This window comes from Ascidiella aspersa, chromosome 4 (assembly GCF_963924565.1).
Source record: "Ascidiella aspersa chromosome 4, kaAscAspe10.2, whole genome shotgun sequence".
In the NCBI taxonomy this organism is placed as follows: Eukaryota; Metazoa; Chordata; class Ascidiacea; order Phlebobranchia; family Ascidiidae; genus Ascidiella; species Ascidiella aspersa.
The window spans coordinates 14,322,043-14,336,375 of NC_139450.1; the positions used below are offsets into that span (position 1 = coordinate 14,322,043).

Below are 14,333 nucleotides of genomic sequence, written 5' to 3' on the forward strand. Positions count from 1 at the left end.
CATTTGCGATTCACTAGCCAAGTCCCCTACCTGTTCTCTTTGTTTGATTCTTCTTCTCTGCCCACTCAATTCGTATTTGCGGGTTAGCAGTTGTAATATGAGCCGCCTTTTGTTGTTCACTAGAATAAAAGGCTTTTAGTGGGCGCGTATGAAAATGGAAGCCGCTTGATCAGTTTTGTAAGCTGCGGCCTTTCACAAAGATATGAAGTATTTAATATTTGATATGAAGTATATGAACGAGTGGAATATCGGACAGAAGACGAACGGCTGAAACATATATTTTAAAGCAAGAGAGAAACGCCTACCGAATAGGTATTTCCTATCTCAGTTTTAGATTTACCATAAGCAATGTTCAGCTTGGCACTAAAGTTTTACTAAACCTTAATTTGGTTTTACTAAATATAATAGAGCATTTTGTTTAAATACCAGCAATTCAAACATAATGGTATAATTGTGTTAAAAATACGTTCCCAATATCCCGGTCCCTGTATGTTTAGGCCTAAATGTTTTATTTTATTAAGTGTATCTGGTTGGGCTACAAACTACAAAAACAAAACGAAATACATCAGCACTGGGACTAATGCTAACTTCCCCTTTCAAAAGTATTGTGCAACTGAAACACAAAACGACAACTGGAATGTCGTCTTTCGATTTAACACTTGAAAGCCTGAAAGTGTTTTGTTTTGCTTTGGAAGACCTCTCGTCGGGGCTTGGCCAGTTAGCGCTGGCGGTTGCCCGACAGTCGGTTGTTTCCAGTTATTAACGTAATTGTACGGAAGTTTAATTTTAAACCGTCGCTGTATATAGTACTTAAGTGCTTAGTTCGGTTTAGAAACAGATGTTCGTCTGCTTGAACTGTGTGTGTTCATGCCAGTAATACTAAAACCGTCACGATAGAAATATTATTTACGTCACACATCATATTTTATTATTAAATTTGACTAATGCTGTCACGACTTTCATACCAAATTAACGTTTTCGTGAATGTGCACTACGCGACTTTTCGTCATTTCAGTAGAATGGCCAGCTCGACTGCAGAGGTAACAACTGTAGAAGTGACCACTCTCAATAGCACCACCGATGATGTGGCGGACCCAAACAACAATGCTCTCCAAATCGTCACTGCGTAAGTAACAGTTCGAATTTGCATGGTGTTAATAATAATTGCATTCTGGAAGTGTTGCCAAGAAACAAGTGAATAATTGATGATTTATGTTGCTAAGTACTATGTGCAATTAAACCTCATCAACGCTCTCCGCTGAAAGTTTACCAAGAAGCTATGAATTTCCCAAAAGCAAAGTAACAGCATTACAAACATTTACGTAATTTATTACCGTAGAACAAAACGGGTTTTAAGTTTCGAAAAGTGGCGATGTAAAAGCCCTAAATTGAATATTTTGCTCTGATAGTTGTAAAGTTATGTTTTGTTTTTGTTGTCAAGTTTAAATATCATTTTGTAAAGAGCAGCAAATTTAATACATGTTAAAAAACAATTAAAGATAACCCATTTAATTTCAGGTATGCAGATCGAAATGTTTTTTTCCAAAACAGAAGGTTGGGAAAAAATGACTTATAAACTGTCAACAAATTCACACTTTGTTTGTTTTAAAATTAAAAAAATAAGGTAATTTTCGGTACTTGAAAAGTAATTGCTCGATACAACTACTCGATAAATTAATATTTATCAAAATTAGCTTTTTTCCAACGTTACGGCAAAGCAGGGTTGCGGAGTCGGTTAAAAAAAACCCGAGTCCGACTCCCGAATCCGACTCCGGCCAAAAAAAATACACCCGAGTCCGACTCCGGCCAAATGTAAGATTTTGTCGAGTACCGAGTCTAGCTCGGACTCTACAGCCTGTATTTTACTCATTTACGCAACTAAATTAAGGTGGATTTTATGCAATCCACTCATATTGGTGCCATAAATGATCCACCCGCATTACATGGTTTAAAAATATTCCACTATTTGCTATTACACTTTTACAACTTACATTTTGCCGCCTTAACAGTTTTAAAATTTGATACTGCGCATGCGCATGTCGGACTCGGGACTCGGGTAGTTTTACGCGGTCTTACTCGAGTCCCGAGTCCCGAGTCCCGAGTCCCGAGTCCTACTCCGGCAAAACAAACCGACTCCGTCTAGTACCGAGTCCCGAGTCCGACTCCGCAGCCCCGCGAAGTATACAAGTCGCGTTTTTCGGGGTAAATGACACCGAACGCTAGCACAAACTAGGCTTGAGCGAAACACACACACTTATATAGAGAAAGAGGAAACTTTTTATATAAGTCTTTACAAACTTATCCTGGGTGCAGTTTTTATCATTGCGAATTTTGCGAAACAACAGTGAGGTCTATCTCCGCTTGGTTACCCGTTTAAAAACTTGTTCTGAACTTGCCGTATTTTTTGGTTTTAGGTGTCACCAAATAACGTTTTGGCGAAAACGCCAAGCACATTTACCCCTGTATTTATAGTACATGATATACGAGCTGACGAGCTGAACTACGAACCGACTAACAACACACTTTGGCGATCAAAAACTAAACAGCCAATCCGCCAACTTTGGACGGCTTCAAACCGGGTTACAATCATATCTTTATTTTCAGCTTTCAAGCCGAGCAGTAGATGACTTATGTTTTATGACGTTACGCATGCTGAAAGTTTTGTTAGTACCAATCTTACTAACAAAAATGTATCATCTCATACCCAAGTTTTATTTATTGATGCAATAACAGATTTAGTGTGTTTATTTACGAATTAAATAGTCAATTCCATCAAACTACAATTAAACTTTCGGATTCCATATTCGATCTTTACAATATGGTAAAGAACACAAAGATATTCCTGAATTTTAAAGTATTCTGCGACGCACTTACAAAATTGAAACGTGTTATAACCTGCGCCCTGACGAACTAGGCTACATAAAGCTATAGGGTTATATTTTCCAGAGAATAAGAAGCGCATGTTTTTTGTGTTTAGGACCGTGCTAGCACTTATCATGCTTGGCTTGGGCTGTTCGGTCACCTACCAGTCGATGTGGCATCATATCAAGCGTCCCAAGCAGTTCATTGTCGCCTTGCTGCTTCAGCTCGTTCTCATGCCGTGTGGGTATTGTAGTCAAACAGTAGTTCGTGTGTGCATAATAGCCGTTTTAAATACTTCAATTTTACATACTTTGTTCTTAAGCGATGTTTTCATGACACACGGTAGTTTTAATTTAGATTAATACTTTAAATTGTAACACTGAATGTCAGGGGTTGGTAACTTTTTTCTAGTCGCGGGCCAAAATGAAACTCATAAACTTCTCTTCAAATATTTTGTGGTTAAAACAGATTTTACACATTTTATTGATAAACATTGTAACGACTGTTAAATGAGTACATTTAGGTAGAAGGTAGTCAAGCGGCCGTTAAACTATTGGGGATTATGTTCAAATTAAAAAGACAAAATTGATTAGTGTGAAGCGCAATGGAATGCATTCGGATATAATAAGTTAACAACTAAACTTCCAGTTTTCATTTGTTAGTTCCAGGATGAGCACATTTTACATTCAGGAAGAAGAGACTTGCGTAAAGCGCGAAAAGTTTCCGCATTTCCGTAGTTAAAATAGCCAAAAAATATTGGGAATAGGCTTGCACCCAGTTTTTAAAAGAGGTGACGGGCCACATGATACACATTGGCCAAACCCTGCAATATGGATGATTTTTGCAATTACAGGCTGTACCAGAGGGGGCAATTATTTTTAACTAGGGGCCGCATGGCAAAGAAAGTTTTGGCGGGCCGGACTAAAATAAACTTACGAGATTCTTTAATTAAACGATGTATGCATATTGTGACAAGCATGATAAGAGTAGTCAAACGTGTGATTTCGCTACCATTAAGTGTCATTTATTTAATTATATCCTAAATTCAGGGTGAATAAACCGCATGGCTTGAAAATTATATCCTAAATTCAGGGTGAATAAACCGCATGGCTTGAAAATGATAGGAAAATGAGAGGAATGAATTGCTTGGGGTCCGTAGTTTACCCAGATCTGGTCTATACAAAATGTGTATCCTTGTTGTGACATATTTTCAGGTATTTTTTTCGAAGTCGAAACCATCAAATATAAAAAACGAAATCCCGTTGCTATAACTCTAAGTTCGTACCTTCGATAGTTCGCCACACTGTGCCAAAATTGATTAGAATAATTGGTTTGGGCCAGCTATAATTTGGGACCGTTTTTATTCCAGTCCTCGGTTTTGGCTTAAGCCGCGCCGTGCAAATGACCGATGCGCAGACGATCGGTGTTTTGGTCATGGCTTCGTCGCCGGGTGGAGCCTACAGCAACATTGTGGCGTACTGGATGGATGGCGATATGGACTTGAGGTAAAATGTTGCTATATATATATTAGCGTCGTTGTTTTAGGAACTTTGTTCCTTCTTACGGCATATAGTTGGTTTTGCCAAAGTTTTCAAAAGAAATAAGCTTGACACGGTTTTGCATTGCAAATCGAAAAATCGCGGATTTTAACGAGGGTAAGACTAACAAGTTACCAATTGGCCTGCATTTACAGTATACTGAATTTAATGGCCTATTTTTCCAAAATAAATTGCGTATTTTTCTCAAAACATTTTTTGAAATCGTGTTCATCCATGTCATAATAATTTTATGCAATCTTAGAGTTTCTTAAAAATTCGTCCGTTTATAGAAAAAGAATTTAATCAAGATTAATTGATTTAGAAACAGATACTGCAACTTATGGTTTACGAGATTCGTTCTTTTTTTTGCTTAGTATTGTGATGACCACGGCATCAACGCTGATTGCACTCGGGACGATGCCACTCTGGTTGTACGTTTTTCCGACAATTTTGCAAACGGACGACACCCTTGCCATTCCATTTGATCAATTAGGCAAGTGTGAAATACGGGTTATGCCACATGCTTAAAAAAACTAATTTTTTTTTAAATTAAAACATATATTTGCCTGGCACACGTCTGACACCAATATGGTAGTACATAAAATTAAATAACAAGCATTTATCGAAAGCGTCAAGCATGTACGTGATGACTATACAACATATGTTATATCACGCTGTTCAAATAAATCATTCAGTTGTTGCACACCATCTAGCAATCTGAAGACCGGAAAACATTTGCATCGATTATTAACTACTCAACAAATCCTAGGACCGGAATTTATGATTAATCGTGATATTATATTAATTTTGGTTTACTGCAATTGGCTGAATGACTTTTAAACCGCAGTAAATATATTCTGTGTTGGTCAGGCAATTTATATGTCTGTAATTCACATTTATTAACGTCATGGCTGGTCAAATAAAAGACAGTCTCTCCCCAACTGCCCAACAACTTAATCCAGAGTTACCTTTTTGCGTCAGGGCGCATTTGTACTACACGTCTTAAAACGTGTTGACGCACCTGACAAGCGAAACGAGCCCGAAATTATTTGGGTATGCCGGAATTTCTCTTAAATTTTTGTCTAAATTTTATAACAATAAAACACTTGCAATAAACTATTTTTCACAGGCTACGCTCTTATTGGAATCGTAATTCCCGTTTTTGTTGGTACGCTTATCAAGTACAAGTTTCCGAAGAAATCTGAAATCGTAACCAAAGTAAATGATGCTTTAATTTTTTTTTACCTAAAGTGTATATTTTTGTGGCTCTTAGTATATTATAATGTTCACTAATTCCCTTGTTTGCAAATATTTAGGCAATAATTTTAAATTTTACGTTAAAAGACATGTCAAATGTTAAACGTAAAGTTAAATAAAAACATTGTAACAGAGTAAACTATGTAAAATATGTTGGTGTTTATTGCCTGTAGCGTTGTAGCATTACATAGCATAAAATCTGCTTAACCGTTTATTTTCGAATTGAGAAGATGCCAACATGTATGGCCTACTGGCTTCAATATTCGAATCAACAATTTATCTTTACAGCACGAACGAAATTAACGTGGTTTTGCAGGTTTGTTCGGTGGTCGGGTCCCTGGCTATTATAATCATGGTTGTGGTGTTTGCTATTCTCAACAAGGTTGAGTACGAGTTTTCGTGGAGACAAATTCTTGTAAGTTGCATTTGTGTTTTCCTGGTTAAACGCATCGGAAGTTATGAATACACAGAAATATATTACCATTGTTCACACTGCGATTAGGGTATATTAAATTGGCAAACTATTAAATATACGCAATTGAAACATCAATTTAAAGTGCCAAGTGTAAAACAAATTAGCTAAATTTAACAATAAGCTCCAAGAAAAACAAATAATATTTGAGTAGATCCTATTTGTGTATTTTACCCCTCTATAGTCAATGTTCCTCTTTACATAAAAAACACAACGGTTGTTGTTTTTGGTAATATCGCATACTTTTATATTCCGGATCGAAGTGCTATGCGCTTAATATGTTTAAATCAACTGTACAGAAAGTGAAACATTTTTCGTTACTTTTTCCTAAATTATTCCCAGGTCGCCATCTTGCTGCCCGGCATAGCCTTGGCGCTCGGTTACTTAGCAACGCTGCCTCCCTGGTTAAAGTTTTCAATCGCGGCGCGACGCACGATTGCCATAGAAACGGCCATGCAGAGCTCAGCAGTCGGTACTTCGATAGTTATCCGGTCTTTTGAGTAAGTTTCAATTTTAGATATAGTTGCATTGTCGTTCAATATAATTGTTTTTGCTGTACATTTACCGCTATTAAAACGCTTTATTTACTGCCAGTTGTAAGCTTTGCTGTTTGTGGAAATTCTGGCAATTTCCCCTGGAAGGCTTGGCTGGCAGTCGAAAACGCTTCGCATAATGTTCTGTTTGCCGTTTCTTTTTTTGAACCATTCGCATCGATACGGCGCAAAATTAAAACTACCTTCTCTCACCTGTTTTCCACAGCTACCGTGCTCCTAACTTCAACGCCATCTTCCTTTTCCCGGTCATGTACGCCGCCGTTCAGCTGTTCGTCGCCTTCGCGTCGGTGATGGCTTACCTCTTGCTCAAACGACGAGGCGTCAACTGCGTGCAGCCGGTCGAGGAACCCCTGGTGAATGGCGTTGAGCTTGCTGGCAACGAAAACCCGGCTTACGACGACGGCAATTCTTCGCGACTCCCCTCGATTCATACGGATCGATGCAGGGTTGTGAGCCCTCACGTCACCTAACCGAGAGATGTTTGCTGTTGACCGTGTGTTGGACGACTGCGCGTACGACTGGCACCTTTGTTTACCTTTTAACGCAAATGTCGTGTTTAACTATGCCTATTAACTCATATACAACCTCTTGGGACGTTAAGTTTGCCACTGAATGTAGCTGCATTGGATCACAAATTGACTGGTGCTACATTGTGCTACTTGTTGGAAATAGGCGGGCTCCTAATTTATAACATTGAAACTCTTCCACTTAACCCTTTCCAAACAAAAGGTGTTTACAAAAATGCTTGTCAGTTTATGCAATATTCATGTTTGAATGCCATTTATTTTTTATTATATAACAATCTGAACTTGGTGCTTTTGAAAAACTCAGGTCTGTAATTTCTAATAACGAGTATTCAGGTTAAGGCAACATCCTCCGGTGTAATCTAACATGTGAGCCTCCGGAAATTTTACCTTGCACATTTTTTAGTTTAATGACCTCAAACCTCCGTTGGAGCCTGAACCTAGATTCTTTTCATTCTGTGAAATGTCATCGCAGACTCACCGAAAATGCCATCGCAGACTCACCGAATCTGTCGATGAATGATGCAAGCAAGGCAGGCTAGGAACAAAACTAGCCTGTAGTGAGGTTCGAACTCACAACCTCCGGTCATACAGGGACCGTCGCTCTACCAACTGGGCTACAAAGGCTCAGAGAGGAGCGAGTCGACTCGACGATCCCGGTAATCGGCGGTCGTGAGTTCGAACCTCCTTGCAGGCGAGTTGTTTTTTAGCCTGCCCTGCTTACATCATTGATCGACAGATTCCGTGAGTTTGCGTTAGGGTTTCGGTGTACTAACGATACGTAAGCCGTGATCGTTGGTCGAAAAGCACCTTCAAAGGGCCTAGATCACAGTTGTTTCACACATATATGTATGCATCATTTCATTGAAACCATTATTAGAACTTTTTATATTTTTTATTTTATTTTTCTTGTTATAACAACCGTAGAATACAACACAAGTGATTCTTCATCATTTGATTTACTTTCTTTTTAAATCGGACCCTACTTTTCACTGTACTTTCTTCTTTGACTTTTGGAACAAACTAGCACTGGTTTGACATTTTTATTTGACTATATTGTCTACGTTATAGTAGACAAATGTCCGAAATTTACATCTTCCAATTTCCTTAGTTTTTTCTAAACTATTTATCTTGTTTAAGTACTGTTTTATGCAGCTTTTGTTTTTTTGTCTGTTTTCGTGTTTTCGGTGAGCGGTGATTTTTATTTTGCATTAGCATCCGACATTTTATTTGGTGCTAGATAAGTCACATATAATTAATATTTTGGCTATACAGTATATAGTAGATTCCCGCGATATCAAACCTTATCCCACTCGCAATCTTCAATTAACCGCCTATATGTTATATGCTATATGTCTATTTTTACCTTTCTTATAGTTTATACTATGTTCCATATTCATACAATGAAACATATGTACACACATATGAGTGTTTACAACTGAGATCTAGCCCTTCTGAAGCTGTTTTTTTACCAACGATTACGGCTTACATATCAATAGTACACTGAAAGCCATTGCAGATTCATCGAATCTGTCGATCATTGATGCAAGCAGGGCAGACTAGCTGCAGCTTCAGAAGGGTTAGATCTCAGTTGTTAACACTCATATGTGTGTACATATGTTTCATTGTATGAATGACATGGTACTGTGGATCCCCTTCAATATGAAGTTGCTTGTGCTAACAGAGTGAGCTAGCATTGGCGTATGGTTGTTTCTCGACTCGTTCCCTTCTGAGCCTGCATAACTCAGTTGGTAGAGCGACGGTCCCGGCTTGACCGGAGGTCGTGAGTTCAAACCTCACTGCAGGCTAGTTGTTTTTCTAGTCTGCCCTGCTTCCGTCAATGATCGACAGATTCGGTGAATCTGCAATGGCTTTCAGTGTACATGTTCCATATTCTGTTTATTTGACAGCGTAGGGGCATTTTTTGAATGGGCGTTATTTTGGGGGCCGTTTGATAAAAGTATAACACTGCAAAGCAAAAATTTAATTGTGGACAAGTCATTTTTAAACGACTAAAGTCCCAGTCCAAGTTATCAGTTGCGCAAGTCAAGTCCCAGTCATAATTAGATCAAGTCAATTTCTAGTCACGTCCTTGTGATAAAAATGAAACGTTTAACTATTAGAATGTTTAACTAGTACGATTATAAACAATAACTGAACTTAAAAATAAGACAAACGCAACATTTAGCAAGCGATTTGTTTTCAAACATTTGAATAAACAGCTTAATTTTTTTTAAAAAAAATACTTCAATAAAATAAGTCTACTTTCATTTGTCTAGGTCAAGCCAAGTCATTTTTCCGAAAGACTTAAATTCAAGTCAAGTCATTTTGCCCAAACGATTTAAGTCAAGTGAAGTCATTTGAAAACAGTGACTTAAGTTCAGTTAAGTCAAGTTGTTGACTTAAGTCATTACAACACTGAATTGTGGTGCAAAAAATTCCGCTATCACCACTGCTTAAGTTTTTGCTCGGCTTGTTGAAAGCCACATATTTATTTCAATTAAATTTGTTCCAATATAATTTATAAAAACGAAAAAGTCAGACATTTTTTGTTTTCCACCCCCTAACCTTTTTATAACCCTGTCTTCCAACTTAAGTTTTACGTCTGTATTGTTTATCGTTTATTTTTTTAATCAACTTTACCTTACTATTGTAAGTATGATTCAAGATGGCTATCGTTCCAGCTAAATGCGTTCCTTTAGCGCAGGGTTTCCAAAACTTTTTTGGACCACGGACCACTATTTGTGAATCTGTGTTTTCGCGGATCACAATACAAAGCAAAAAATAAATAAAACCAAATTTTATATATTTACAAAACTGACAACATCAGTGGGACGGATAAGATTGCTTCCCTCTGCTTAAATCATTAATTCATCATAAATTCAAAGCGCAACAAGTAAGATTTACGATACTGGATAGCAAAAGCTTTTGAAATCAATAAGTTGTGAATAACTGCGGCAATTTAATTATCTTTGAAAGTGTACACATACGTGTACAACAGGGTTCGGCAAACTTTTTCTAGTCGCGGGCCGCACAAAATGTTAACTAACGAATTATGTTATTAAAATGTTAGAACAACTGTTAATCAGGCCGGCATCGGATATGTTTTTGCACTTAAAATCGTGTTTAGTTTGCGATTTTTGGGGGGTATACCGGAATTTCTTTCAAATTTCTTGCAAGTTATTATTACATTTTAAAAATAAAAATTAAAAATGTATGTCCAATATTTTTGAACACGTTTTCCGTTTGTACGCGTCGCACTTTGGCACTTGGCAGTCAGTCTTCCACAGCGCAAGAAGGGCTAATCTATAGTTCAAATGACAGCATCATAACGTAAACAAACCTGATGTATAAAGATCGTTAACGCAAAGCGCGAAAATTTTTCGCACTTACATAGTTAAAATAGTCAAAAAGTATGAGAAATGGACTCGTGTCTAGTTTGTCAAAAGATAAATTACATTTGCGGGCCGTAGGTTGTCGACCCCTGCTGTACAACATATATGTGTGACTTTTTAATTTCTTGTCATATCGCCACGGACCTTCTGTGCAGTCGTCGCGGAGTTTGGGAAACCCTGTTTAGCGAACATATAGGAAAAGTCTTAGTTGGGCCCTAAGCGCACGCATCGCTAACTTTTAGGCGAACTTATATGATAACCATTTCGACTTTCGTGATCTGTGATTTACATTCCAGATGACCGTTTACCTCTATAGTTAAAAAAATACAACTGAATACATTAAAATTTTGTTGTGTTATTCGAAGTTTGTCTAATTATATAAACAATTTCATAATAGTGATTGTCGTCCATTTACAAGGCACGTCTTTATGATAATAGTCCAAGTAAACATTTCCTTGGTAGGCTAATTGTTTTAATTATTTGATGTCGCGCCAGTAAATGTATCCAATTTTGAATGATATAATGAGTTTTATTGAATTCTGTTTGTATTTACTTTTAGGAGGTACCAGAACTTACAAGGGGATTTGATTAAAACCATTTTATTTTATAACATAATTATAAAAAGCAATAGCTGTTTCAATTTATTTAATGCAATATAGGATTTTCTTACGCACATTTTTAAACCGCAGTTTCCATGACCATATATATAACGTCTTAAAGAACGCTTGCACTACATTTTTCCTGATATTACGTGGAAAAACACATCATTTTTATCGCATTTTATAGATATGTACCCATGTTTCTGAGCAAAAAGAGTATATATATTTGAAATGCGATTCACAACACAATTTTTACAAAAACATATAGGCTACACGTATAAAATGTAGGCTACATTTAAGGGTAGATAAAAATGTAAATACAAAAGCCAAACTAATGATTCAAACAAGACTGACGGAAAACAAGTTAGTTTAATACTACCGAAAAACACAGTGAAATATATTTATATACTTTTATTGTAAAGTTAGCGTTTATGAGTTAAGTTGTTGCTAATGTTTCACCCGTTTTATTTTTATTTTTAATTTAATTACAATCTAAAAACTCAGATTTATATAGATATGGAACACCACACTAACCTTACGTCACAAACATTAATATATCTTTTTTAAATAGGTGCAAATTAACAATTATGCTTTCTACCGAAACATTTGCTGACCAACCTTACAACAGACTGCACTTTGCATGACTCGGCTAATAAAGCATAATGCAAAAAAGTGCTTTGGTATTTTCAAGAATATCAGTTATCTGTACAAAAATAAATATCCAATATTATTACAAAGTTTCCTCCCAATCTAAGCCAGTGCATTTGTGCGGTAGGTCGTGTGACGATAGTTCTTCTGAGTGATGACTCTCATATCCATCAGCATGACCCAACGGGTCCGATCGCGGTACTTTGCACTGGCCAAATCTTCGAAGCCCACGTTCTTGCATACGAATCGACAGGTGTTCACGCCTGTGTTCACCAACAACTTCTGGCACCTGGTGGCAGCAGCGAGCGGCGCAAAGTACTTTATCGCCTCCTAAAAAACAGCACACAGATCGTGGTAATTCTAAGCACGCCCGTCGCGCATGTCTGTGCAACATTATATGTTTTGAAGAAAACACATATCTTACACATTAGCATCCTGTACATTTCGAACGATAGATTAACATGCCAACGACACATGTAAACTACGTCAGGCCCGATTGTTTAATCCGAAAATATAAGGAATGACGCTTACCGGGATGTATTTTCTAACCACGGTTGCGCGTCTAAATATGTGACAACATTTTAGAGGTAAAATAAATCGCGTAAGGCGAGGAAAAGGTTAGAACCTGCATCTTACGTAGAAGCCACAAGAAATACCTGCATTGCGACCGTAGCCATCCCTCTCATTCTGTGCTCTGGTGCCACGGAAATGTGGTATCCCTGCCACATTGGCTCAACTGTAGTCCTTGAAATTTCCTAAAATTGCGGTTCGTAAAACCATATTATATATAAGAGTATAAAATAACACAGCAATTGTTTCCGCAAAAAAATATGTTTTGTTGATGTGTAAGTTAAGGATTTATAATGCTCCTATAGGTGAAATAGTTGTCAACCTTTTCCATACAATTGCCTTTTTTCAGTGAATGTTTTACGCAACAATGTTTTAAAATCTTTTGAGCCAACTTCTTGTATACCCCGAATTAACCGATTCAATACCAGCTTATAACAGACGTAATTCCTCCTTAAGGGAAGTTATTAGGCGTGTCAACAATTTTGCGACCAGAAGGTGTCAATCACTTGAGAATGATTTGCGTTGGGAAATACGTCATACATGCCAAATCTGGCAAAACACAAAGACATCTCGTAACCCTCTCGTTGCTCCGAAATATTTTCCATTCACTTTCGGGGTTTTAACAAAAATAAAAAAACGAAACGGAGAGGTTTTATGCTAAATTTATTATGTTGCATTCAGAGCATAATGTTATCAAAGTTCTATTGATTGAATTTAATAAAACACCCTGTGGTATTGGCTCAATTTTGTTCATGCAATTTTATTATACAAGAACAATCATTACTGTGCAGTGCGCACCTTCGTACGCATTTACACATGTTTACATTTTTGTTGAAACAAACACAAGTGTTCAATTAGTAATAATTATTAATAAACAAGTGGAAAATACAGTTAAAGTAAATTTGGATATATAGGCTGTGAAAGCAGGCTAATCAAGTGTATGTTAAAGCAAGTTAAAAACCTATATGGCGATTAACAATAAACCAAATTGTTTTCTCTTGGTATTGGTCCTTAACAGATATTGAAGTTGGCCCTTTTGAAATACACCATTTATCTCAGTAAACGTTAATTGGAATAAATACATAAACCATGACGAACCTGTATATACTTCTTGTACCAATCGTTGTACGCAGTAAGTAGTCTGCAAGCTTCAGGGTACTTTCTCAGCAACTCTTTGGACATAGAGTGCTCGCATTCTTGGTCGGACGCTGCCCTAATCGAGCTTTCGGCTTCCGTGAAGCTCGAGACCATCTTGCTTCTCAACGGCAACTTGAGCTTGAAACCACGCGGAAGCTTTAACTTTGCAGCCATCAGCAATTCGGCGTGCTGTGCAATATGAGGACGGGCCGGCAACTGACAACGGCACGGGTTTTCCTGTTTAGTTAAACACCAAAAGATCCCGGTGCCCTTTAACTGGCAGTTGAGTTGCTCGCTGTCGAGGTAGTCGCGAACAAACTCCTTTCGCGTCGCCGCGTCTTGCACGATGTCCTTGTAAAAGTCAAGGTTGTAAAGAGAATCGACCATCAGCGCTCGCACGCGAGGCCAATTTTGAGGAGTGACTATCTGCACTTGCATCCTATAAAGCTACAGTTTCGGTTGAATGTTTATAAGTAAGCCTTCAACTTTCGCAGAAGTATCCTGTAATGTATTGGCATGTGTAATCTAACAGAATAACGCAACAAGACACCGTAACAAAACATTTCTTATTCTACTGTGTTTTTCGTATAAAAGTTAAAGCTTTTTGAAACACGTCTACTTGTAGGAACTAGCTGTAAACCTGAGAAACATGCCTAATTAATAACCCAAGTTTGGTAGGGCGACATCACCTGTTCCAATACAAGACTCATGTTGCCAATTCCATATTCTTCCACTACCCACCCGAATGACAAATACCCTTTATAATTGACGTTTCCG

At 37.5% G+C, this 14,333-nt stretch overlaps 2 protein-coding genes across 3 annotated transcripts; one reads left to right on the plus strand and one right to left on the minus strand.

Annotated features, from left to right (window-relative positions):
• The first annotated feature begins 130 nt into the window (after positions 1 to 130).
• Positions 131 to 10,948, plus strand: LOC146148075 (ileal sodium/bile acid cotransporter-like). Of its 2 annotated transcripts, none has more exons than XM_083386684.1 (9): positions 131 to 312; positions 1,016 to 1,126; positions 2,978 to 3,102; positions 4,232 to 4,367; positions 4,775 to 4,893; positions 5,530 to 5,618; positions 5,974 to 6,072; positions 6,472 to 6,629; positions 6,889 to 10,948. In XM_083386684.1, exons 2-9 carry the CDS (start codon positions 1,020 to 1,022, stop codon positions 7,151 to 7,153), a joined length of 1,098 nt encoding a protein of 365 aa, XP_083242810.1. In that variant the 5' UTR covers positions 131 to 312; positions 1,016 to 1,019; the 3' UTR covers positions 7,154 to 10,948. The 2 variants fall into 2 exon arrangements, with proteins under 2 accessions (XP_083242810.1, XP_083242811.1); XM_083386685.1 differs by having other exon boundaries at positions 1,019 to 1,126.
• Positions 10,949 to 11,335: 387 nt separating this feature from the next.
• LOC146148076 (uncharacterized) lies at positions 11,336 to 14,051 on the minus strand. Its single transcript, XM_083388319.1, has 3 exons — positions 13,518 to 14,051; positions 12,506 to 12,604; positions 11,336 to 12,179 (listed from the first exon to the last, which is right to left on the minus strand). The coding sequence occupies exons 1-3, from the start codon at positions 13,992 to 13,994 to the stop codon at positions 11,952 to 11,954; spliced, it is 804 nt and encodes a 267-aa protein (XP_083244445.1). The 5' UTR covers positions 13,995 to 14,051; the 3' UTR covers positions 11,336 to 11,951.
• Between the last annotated feature and the right edge of the window lie 282 nt (positions 14,052 to 14,333).